At 39.7% G+C, this 10000-nt stretch overlaps 4 protein-coding genes across 8 annotated transcripts in view; 2 read left to right on the top strand and 2 right to left on the bottom strand.

Moving 5' to 3' along the window:
* LOC137997988 (GMP synthase [glutamine-hydrolyzing]-like) overlaps positions 1-2059 on the bottom strand; it is a 28021-nt gene extending 25962 nt beyond the window's left edge. The window contains exon 1 of the mRNA XM_068844360.1: positions 1873-2059. Within this exon, the coding sequence (XP_068700461.1) occupies positions 1873-2013 (141 nt within the window). The 5' untranslated portion in view covers positions 2014-2059. The remainder of the gene's footprint in view (positions 1-1872) is intronic.
* A 37-nt stretch (positions 2060-2096) lies between these two features.
* Positions 2097-2726, top strand: LOC137996235 (UPF0711 protein C18orf21 homolog). The gene has a single exon (XM_068841650.1). It carries the CDS (start codon positions 2097-2099, stop codon positions 2724-2726), a length of 630 nt encoding a protein of 209 aa, XP_068697751.1.
* A 4-nt stretch (positions 2727-2730) lies between these two features.
* Positions 2731-9823, bottom strand: LOC137997989 (uncharacterized). 5 transcript variants are annotated; one of them, XM_068844362.1, is made up of 2 exons: positions 9666-9783; positions 2731-5212 (listed from the first exon to the last, which is right to left on the bottom strand). In XM_068844362.1, the coding sequence occupies exons 1-2, from the start codon at positions 9734-9736 to the stop codon at positions 3871-3873; spliced, it is 1413 nt and encodes a 470-aa protein (XP_068700463.1). In that variant the 5' UTR covers positions 9737-9783; the 3' UTR covers positions 2731-3870. The 5 variants fall into 5 exon arrangements, with proteins under 5 accessions (XP_068700463.1, XP_068700464.1, XP_068700465.1 ...); XM_068844363.1 differs by lacking the exon at positions 9666-9783 and adding an exon at positions 8866-8893; XM_068844364.1 differs by lacking the exon at positions 9666-9783 and adding an exon at positions 7595-7733.
* LOC137997991 (transmembrane protein 177-like) overlaps positions 9808-10000 on the top strand; it is a 3390-nt gene continuing 3197 nt past the window's right edge. Inside the window, exon 1 of the mRNA XM_068844367.1 lies at positions 9808-10000. This exon is cut by the window's right edge and continues 770 nt beyond it. Coding sequence (XP_068700468.1) covers positions 9849-10000 — 152 coding nt within the window. The 5' untranslated portion in view covers positions 9808-9848.

The raw sequence follows: 10000 nt of genomic DNA, 5'->3' as shown, positions 1-10000 counted from the left end.
AATGATCTTAAGTGGGACATTCACATCGACTACATTTGCAAGAAGGCATGTAAGAGGCTGTACTCCTAACAAATACTACAATGTGTTGGAGTGGATCAAGAAAGTATTTTACAGGTGTACCTCAGTACTACAATGTATATTTAGACCAGTCATAGAATACGCAGTTCGTCTTTGGCAGATCCCTGGTACACTGGCTGACAAACTTGAGTCAGTACAAAAGTGAGCTCTGAGAATCATATTTCCATCTATTGAGAGCTATAATGATGCTCCCCAGCAGGCTCAACTAGATTCATTAGCACCAGAAGACACTTCCTCTGTTTACAATATATGGACAAAATCAAAGTTAAGGGGCATCCACTACATAATCACTTGCCAAAACGTGTCAGTGCTGACTGCCTTTATGGGTTAAGGAATAAATAAGATAACGTATATCTATCTAAGAACTGTGTAACTTGTAGAACCAAAAGATCAGAGGACTTTTTCATGTTTAAGTACTTTGAGTAATTACTTCTACTATTTTATATATCAAAATTTTTAAATAGTCTTATATAATTATGTTTAGATATTTAATTTTATTAATAGCATAATAACTTGGTTTGATAATTTAGTTTGATAACTACAAGAGAACTGAATGAACTTTATTCATCTATGTCATTGTTGACTTCAGAGCTGGCAAATTATACCCTTTCAATGTTACTACGTGCGATGTTACTGACACGTTGTTGGTGGTGCTGTAGGGGTACGTTTTCAATCTGTGCACCTCACTGAATGATCGTTCTGCAGAACACGCTGTAGCAGCTATCACTGCAAGAATATGTACCACATTCGAAAACTCTGGAAACATATTATTAAATAGATCATTCTCATGCATTGTCTCCAGCATTTCTGAAATTAATCCATGCACATGATGATAACTTGTGTACCTTTTCTGGTCGGCTTCCAGAATCCTGCCGTTGATTTTGTAAAATGTAGCAAAGTGAGAGAAGATTTTTTTATTTGGTGTTGCTCTTGTTGGGGGGGGACCAAAGTTGAGTGAAAATAAGTTTAAGTCCCCGCAATTCCCCGCTATGGCCCGGGCAGGGATTTACTTTGACTGGTATATAAGCAACTGGAGTAAAACCCTTAATTATATGGAAAATTAACGTTTTTTTATTTATCCTTTATCTTAAATGTGACAAAAACCCAAACTGTAATTTGCAAAACAGAAACAATCTCCACATTATCCGGATAAAATGCTGAACAGAATATGTTTTGCTGCTCATCAGGCTTCAGTTGTTCAAAAGGTGGATAACGGTATCCAGCGGATAAACACTAGCGAACGCAATTGAATTATCCAGTGGATAGTGATTTATTCTGTGGATGGCGCTATCCACCCTTAAAACAGCTGGGGCCAGAACTTCACAGAGATACAGTAGAAAACAGCAGATCTATCTGATTCACGCCATCTGACTAATTTCCCGTTAATATGAAACACATGTCTCACGCAATTATCTGCCAGAAGTCTGTGTATAAAATCAAGCACGAACGACGGATTTTAACGTCCATCTCCTTTACTCGGAGCCATCGATGAAAAATCCCCGCGTCAATATATCAACATCGTGACACTCTAACAAAATAGCAACAAACAGGAAAGGTCGATTTCACGACGAGCGGGTTTTGTTACAATGTGCTTTTTATGTGACCGTCACAACATGCCCTTACGTATGGATAATATTCCATGAAACTAAAGCAAAAATATTGATTTTCTCCATGATCATCCTCCCCAAAATCCAAAAACACTGTCTAACGCAACGGGATCGAAAATGATAAACAAAATAATCAGGCAATCTTCGGTTTTTCATGATTTTCCGCAAAACTAGAAGGTAATCTCACCTTGCCATACTGTGCTCCGGCATCTAGTATAGCCACTTTTTCTTGTCCTTGTAGCGGTTCCGACATCACGCTGTCGTTTTGAACTACGTGACCGTTGATACACGAACCCATTCCAGCAACTTTGCTGAGGTTCGCCGCCATTTTCCACTTCACTTCCCGCGGTTGCGCGAGTTCAAAAGAAAACACTATGCGCATACTCTAAAGTCAGCGGAACGGAATCCAATATGGAGTCGATCGAGTCGATCGAGTCCGATACAAGAAAATGTTCAGTTGTTCAACACTTATGGAGGTTGGCCATGCAGTGTTCGCAACAAAATCCTGCATTATCACGGTTTTACCGCAGCGAAATTGGAAAATCAATTGGTGATGATTATGACTTGACGCTGAAATATTGCCAGCACTGTTTTGAATTGTTTTCGGCTGAAAACTGTCGCGTGAGAGCTCTTACAAAGCATCGCAAAACAAAGAAACAAAAACAGACGAGGGTCAACAACAAAGAAGAAAAGAACTACCACAAGAGACATGGAGAATTTATGAGGCTTCCACGAAACGCGAACCACGTCAGCGTGTTCTGTAAGAAGTGTGGTAAACATTCCTTTCACACAGGCCATCTAAGATCAGAGACATCCAACACCCCTCAGTCAAGTAGGACAACCAATGCATCTAATGTCCACAATTTGGTGTTGTCAACTCCAGGAAACACTAGCTTGGATAAAGATGGCAATGCTATTTCATCAAAATCTGGAAATATGCGACAAAGAAGGCGCATAGGTAAACTTAAGAGAATCTTGCAACACCAATCTGCTGGAACAGGTGAAAGCTCGAGTTTACAAGATTTTTTGTCAAGTTTGTAACCACTGAACTCCACATCAAGGGAAAACTGAAGCTGCATCATAACAGGCCTCGCTACACTGAGATGCTCTGGGGAAAGATTAAGGAATCTTTGTTGTGTGAAATTAAATTAGGAATGCTAAACTTAGAGGTTATTATGGTTTTTGAAAAGCAGTAACTAGGATTATGCTGTTATTTTTTCACATTCTCAAAAAAATAGTGTCGGCCATTTCCTTTGCCACATGGTACAAGAACATTCCTTTCCTGCTAGCAGAGGTCTCTTGTCTTTTTGCATTCACAGGGCTGACAAGTACAGGAAAATATGTCTCCCATGGGTAGAAACTCGCTGTGTTGAGCATGTGAGGCAGTTACTTGGCAACCAAATCTGCATATGATACTTCATTTTCTGTGGGCTCACTTTACAACAACAGTGGAATTACTGTAAAGCAATGCACAAGACACAGCGGGCTCAAGTCACAGTCGCCAAACATCATGGGGTGGACGAGGTCTCCTTTCCTATACTCCTGAGCCCAGCGAACACAAAAGAAAAGAGACCACTACTAGCAGGAAAAAATAATCCATAGCTTTGATTGAAATTTTCCTGACAATTTTTCAGTCCTTGGGAAATTATGGGTATTCACAAGTACATGGAAAAAAATAGTGAAAATTCCTAATAAGAAAGGTCAGCCCCCAAAAATTGGCAAGTATAATCTTGACTACCTCCCCCCCACACACCTGCATTTAGCAGTTTACTTTTAAAGCAGGACCACCGAAACCAAGCAGCACACCTCCACTTAAATGTAAGGGGGAAGCATGTTGAGTGCCAGGGCTGAGAGTTAACCCTTTCACCCCCGTAGGGTTCCCCATTGACGAGTAAAATTGTCTGGCATTAGACAGAGTAAAATCTATAAGTGGCTCTCTTGGGAGTGAAAGGGTTAACCCAATTTTAGACAGGTTTTCATTTACTCCAAAACATTTTGAATTGTCTTTAATCCATTTCCTCTGAGATTGACACTTATGGATTTTACCAGAAGACAAAGTTGCTCATCAATGGGGGCAGCTCAGGGGTTCAGTTCTTTTAAGTTACCACAGTTGTATAATTTAATTAAATTCAAATTAACCACAGAGAGTTGCAACACCAAAATCCTTCAATCCAAGGCCAGGAACTTAAATAACTCCCCAGTATGTTTCTTGGAATTCTTTTTCTTCTCTTTCCTCTGTTGGTGAAGTTGTGAAGAGATCATCTGTGAGATATAACAGTAAATTTTCCCTCATATCTTCAAGTCTTGCCAAAACTGTCTCAAGGTCTTTGTTTTCGTAATGACGGAACATATTATTTTGGGGGATAAAAAAGTTAGGCAAGTTCTTGTGTCTCACACAAGATATTAGTTCACCAAGGAGCTTTACTAAAAAAGCCCCCCTACTAACAGATTCTCTCAGATGCCTCTCTGGCAAGCACTCTAAAACACGAAACAGCACAGTTTTTAAGTGATATGAAGCTATAACTTTTGGTTTCTGGAGATGTTTTCTTCGCAATGCTTTCAATACCATCAAACACTGTTTTTGCCAAGGTTTGATAACAGAACTGAGAAGAAGTTCTGCTGAACTGAAGCTAAATCTCCATTCCAATAACCTGTTTGTGGTGAATGGATGTGGCTTTGCCATTAAGTAACACTGTAGCCGGGAGATTTTTTCTACCAGTTCCTGGTTGGGCCAGCATCGTTTTCGCTTGAGCCATTCATCTTTTACAGCTACTGGAACATCACACAATATGGCTGGTGCTATGTCTATGATTTGATTTTGCCAATTAAGATCATTTTGACAGCCTTGAGTTACTGACAGAGTGTCAAACAATGCACCTAAAGCAGAATCAGGCCATGCCATTGGATCTGGCCAAATCAAACAATGGATTGGTTCCTTGAGGAATATAGTCATAACTGGATAAAAGTCGTCAATGGTTTTTCTCTTCATGCCCAGATCAAGACCTTTTTTAAACTTCGTTCCAACAGCTCTGGAAACTGCATACTCCACACGTCTCTCAAACACCCGCACTAATTTGTGTGAAAGAAATAGTTCATCATTGTAGACTTCGTAAAACATCGACAATGGATCACTTGCTCGTTCTTGAACCACTGGGATGTCCTGTAAGGTGATGCGTGTGGCATCCATTACTTTAAGATTAGCATACCCTGGATTGCATTCTTCGACAGAGACAAGCTGTAAAACTCCATCTTCTGTTTCAGTTGCAGTTACATCTGGTAAAATGACCATAAAATCCATTTCTTGTGAGACAACACCATTGGTTGGGCACTCCACAATGTGCGAACCCTCAAACATGCTCCCCACTGGAAGAATACACTGTTGCAATTGGCATAATATTCTCTCTGCTTTTATTGCATGAAAAACCAACTTATGTTGAGCCATGTTGAGCAAAAGGAAATTTTCATACTTGAATAGAGCCCTCTCGAGTTCTTCATCCTGTTTCTTGGACTCCTGTCTTTTGGTTATCCTAAAACAAATTTGGAATAAAAATTATTCAATTTTCACAATGAATTTGCTTTTTTAACCCATAGACTCTTGAACCACCCCCAAATGACAAGGAAAATTGTCTGGCATTTATACTCAGTCTCACTCCTACAGCAATAGGTGAAAAATGGGTTAATTTAATAGTAATTTAAGAGGGAAACAATGACACTCAACAACAACAAACATATATACTTCTACTTTAACTGCAATCTGTCCTGTATTTATATATTGCTCTCAAAGAGCAAAAAACTAAGAAAGGGAATTAATTTTAAACTGAAATGTTTCCAAATAAAAAGAGCACAGCCGTTTTACTATAAATAGCAAATACTGATTTCACCATGTGGCTGGCCTAGACAAGAAAAATGGTGATTGAAATGAAATGATTACATTTTGTTGGTTTACGGGAAGAGTTATGTCCAACAACTAACTAAGACAGGTTCACAGCTGTGCTTTATTTAAGTGTCTAGTGCTGGAGTGCCAATTGGGGGCTCTGTATTAAACTGAAATCAGGAAATATTATTAATGCAAATCAAATGAACCAATCAATAATAATTTATTGGAAACAATCAATTCTGTTAAAAGGATACTTGAAACTTGTTGTGTTTTATTAGTCATTGGTTGCATCAATCCTCATTTGGATATTATGAAACAGTTCCTTAGATTTTATTCCTCTAAATATCTTTGACTAAAATACTAGTTGATGACTACAAACTCAGAAATCAATAACTCTGCATTGTTTTCGTTGCTTCTCATGGAAACCTAAGTTCCAAAAATGTTTTAACAGATGCTTTGAAAAAGGGTGAAACCTCAGGAGGGGGGGGGAGGGGACTCCCATATAAAAAAGACAGGGGTGCTCGTTGGAAATTTTGAAAAGAACCCCTAAGAGGTACCAAGATCCTGTCTTGTGGATGTGGCATGAAATTTCTTTCACCCCTAAGAGGGACCAAATTATGGGTTTTAATTAGACAAAATTAGAAATTAGTTAATTGTCATAATGTCTCCCGTCATAATTTTTTGGCTCAATACCCTAAAAGGTACCGCTAAAGCTCCCGCTGTGGACCTTTTGAGGCTGAACACCCTAAGCAGTACCAAAACTGCTTTTTTAACCCCTAAAATAAAAGGTACAATGAGCACCCCCATCCTTTTTAAATGGGAGTCCCTCCCCCTGGGGTTGAAACAATCAGAGGACTCCATTTTGGGGGAAATTTGAAAGAAGACACAACCAGCAGTCTCATTAACGGGGACTGGGTTTTTCTGCCAGGCATTTGTAATTTTTTGGCAAAATAAGGAATGAAGAGATTGTGAAAACAACAGGGCGAAGTTGTGTCAACATTTGGTCAATTTGCCTGGTGCTTGGCCACTAATGAATTCCCTGCCCAAAACTGAAAACTGGCAGGGTAGGACAAGTGACAGGAATAAGCTGCAAACTTCAAAATGAGAAAGTCATGACCATCCCAAAATGGAGGTTGCGGAGGCAAAGACACTTAATAATTTACTTAAGAAAATCAAGAAGGCAACATAGAAATTTGCAGCTTTAGTAATAATTGAAAAGACGCAGAAACCAGACAAGGCTCCAACACCCTGAAAGGCCTCACTTGACCTTGAGGAACCATCAAACCATCATGGATTAAACATTTTTAATTTTACACAAAGGACAAAATTCTGTTAGCAAGATCTTCATTAAGTCCTGTTGTGCATTTGAAATGAAAGAGTTCAGAATGGATACAATCAAGCAAGCTATTCTTGACTTTCTTCAACTGTTTAACAGTATCAATTAACTCTGCTTCATCAAAATTCTCAAGAAGATTAATTTCAGGAATAAAAAAGTGAGGCAAATTTCCCTCGCTCAAGAACCCAATAAAGTTGTGGAGGAGTCTTTCCAATAATTCACCCCTTCCCAAACTTTGGCGCTCAGGCAAAGAAGTTGATTGTAAATGCCAGAAGAAGACCATCTTGATAGAAAATGATGACATAATTTGAGAGTGGAGGAAATACTTCTCCTTAAGAGATTTTAGAACCACAATGCATTGTTTTTCCTTTGGTTCTGTTTCTGAGAACAGTAAGACTTCTGCCACACTGAAGGTCATCTTAAATTTCATAACATTGTGGTCTCGTTCATCGGTGTGTGTAAAATTTTCCCACAGGGGAAGCAAATAGCAAGAAGACCTTGCAACTTCTTCCACAACAGAATGGCTGGGCCAGAAACGTTCTCTTTCAATCCACTGAATTCTTGCCTCTTTAGGCCACTCACACTGAATGGCCAAGTAACAATTAAAATACTTAGTTGGCCACAAGGCAGAGCACCAGTTTGTGAGATTCACAAATAGCATTTGTGCATTTGTCAACACATCTTCTGACCATGTACCTGGATCAAGCTGCAGCATTTCATCCAAGCGTTCTATGATTGGCCGACAAAATGATACTCTGATAGAAGGGTAAAAACCTTCACAGTGTTGTGTGTCTTTCCTTGATACCATTTCCATTCCACCTGGTTTCTTCTCACGAACCTTCCCCAGTGATTTAATGATGTTTTCTTCCACGGCTTCAAAAAAACTTCCCATTTCACAGGTGCTTCGCCTTCTGCTCGAAAAAGTCTCCATCAGATTTTCTGCTTTTCTTTCAATGCCAATATAATTTGATGATAGGACTGAATGGTTGGAAACTTTTAAAACCACTTCGGCAGGTTTTTGTTTTAACATCACATACTGTAACCTTTGTTTTGGAGATTCCCCAGCCACAGCAAGAGGCAAGCGGAACAGGAAATCAATTTCAACGGCTGTTTCTCCTTTGCTTCCCAAGTGCTTTGGGAGAACACATCCTTCAAATGCACTTCCAACCATTACACAGGGCCATTCAGTGTCTTCAAAAAAGCTCTTGACAGAACTTAAAACAGTTTGATGCTGAAACAGGAGGGAGACTAACAGATCATCATGCTCCCTGAGTGCCACCTCTAAAGGAAAAGTGGGTCTTCCCCAAAAGTTGCTGCCCTTCCAGATCTTTCCATGAACAAGCCTAAAGTTAACAGATGCCTTTTATTTTTACATTGAAAACTACAGCTGTTATCTAATGGGAATCTGAATAAGTTCCCTCCCCTGGGAGTGGTCAATTTGACCTTTGCCTGAATTGAGACGGATGTGTCAACAATGTCGTATCCACAAAATACTATGCGAACTGACTGAACTAAATTTTTGGTCTCACACACAAGGCCCTAAGAGTTCAGTTGGCCACGCTTCTATTCCCAGATATGATATTAATCAACAACCTTCATTTTGTACATGACAATATGCATTGTGTAAACATCCATGACACAGTCACATATAAAAGCTACAAGTATGTCTATTTTGTCATTTGGAATTTAAAGTGAAATATCTTATTTTCGCTATGCAAATGGCTGAAAATTAAATTGTGAAACGCTAAGATATTGTTGACATAGACCTAACTCAATGTTGTACCCAATTAAAACCTTTGGGAATAAAACGTTTTGTTCCAGGTATTTCCATATCATCTAAATATGAATGCTACATTATCAAGCAAATACAATACACAAAGAATCTTAGTTCCGGGAGATTTGAATTGGGTACAACATTGAGTTAGCCGATTAGGTCAATTAGCCCATGTTATCTTGAATATACCAACCAGAGCCTCATTGGTTGCCATAAACACCCGGGGGGGGGGGGGGGGGGGGTACTCCCTTATAAGGGCTTAATGGGGACGTGCGGCCAGCCAGGGTATGTTTTTCAGGATTTTTGTCTTGAACAGGGTATCGAATTTATCATTTTTTGTCTTAATCAGGGTATCAATTTATCAATTTTTGTCTTAAACTGGGTTAAATGTCTTAAACAGGGTATCAAAAATCGGAATTCTGTCTTAAAATGGGTAGGAAAATCAGCGATATTTGTCTTAAACAGGGTCAGTTTATGAGGGGCCGCGCCGCACCTCCCCAACCAGGGATACATCGAGTACCCCCCCCCCCCCCCCCCCGGGCATAAACATTCAGGGGAGACATTGATATCAGATCAGAGAAGGATTTCCGAACTTTCTCTCAAGTAAAGATGAGGTATTTGAAAACAACTTATCACCCAGGAGCTGAAATTCGAGTGATTCAATTTTTACAAGTTCAATTAAATATGCCATGGAAGACGTACAGGGAGTTGCAAACCTTCCTGCAAGGATCGGTCAGTAAGACAATGGCCTCATGGATAAGGATTCTGCTTATACTGAGTAGAGTTGTAACTTAAATCTCCGTCCCTTCCCCTCCAAGAGACCCAAGATGTCAACTGATGATGTAATCTTCCTGACAGACAGCAGTCGCGCAAGGCCGGAAGTGGTCGAAAGTTGCCTGGGAGTACCACGAAAGGCACAAAACTAAGACTTATCATTATGAACGTGAAATGCGGCCGTGACCATACTAGAAAAAAACCTACTTAATTACTTACCAGTACACAAAGACGAGCAGAGAGGAAGCAAATACAAGGGTCAATCCGATTGTACTGATTGTCAGCCACATACTTTCTTTCCCTCTAAGTCAGATTGGGCATTCTGTGTCCCATCAGACTTAGTATATGTATCGTAAAGTGTCCGTCGAGTGATATCCGATTTCTCCTCCGAGTTCCACTGACATGATGATATCTCGAAAATTTACTCGTGTAGTGGCCGGCATATTGACAGGATCTTTGCTTACTCTTAAGGCATTGCCACATGTCTATCCACATGAGTATGTAAAGCGGGTAATGGAACTTAAAGTAAACTCTGCAGAAATGGAAGTCCCCAT

This window comes from Montipora foliosa, chromosome 3 (assembly GCF_036669935.1).
Source record: "Montipora foliosa isolate CH-2021 chromosome 3, ASM3666993v2, whole genome shotgun sequence".
NCBI lineage: Eukaryota > Metazoa > Cnidaria > Anthozoa > Scleractinia > Acroporidae > Montipora > Montipora foliosa.
The sequence above is the reverse complement of the archived record's forward strand: the minus strand, read 5'-3'. Positions and strand labels throughout refer to the sequence as shown.

Bases quoted from the DNA above. Each gene is read 5' to 3' on its own strand.
- LOC137997989 (XM_068844361.1), bottom strand. From the start codon at position 9,736: ATGTGGCTGACAATCAGTACAATCGGATTGACCCTTGTATTTGCTTCC. The intron at 8,242-9,665 runs GTAAGTAATTAA...TGTTAACTTTAG, and splicing joins CTGCTCGTCTTTGTGTACTG to GCTTGTTCATGGAAAGATCT.
- LOC137996235 (XM_068841650.1), top strand. From the start codon at position 2,097: ATGGAGTCGATCGAGTCGATCGAGTCCGATACAAGAAAATGTTCAGTT.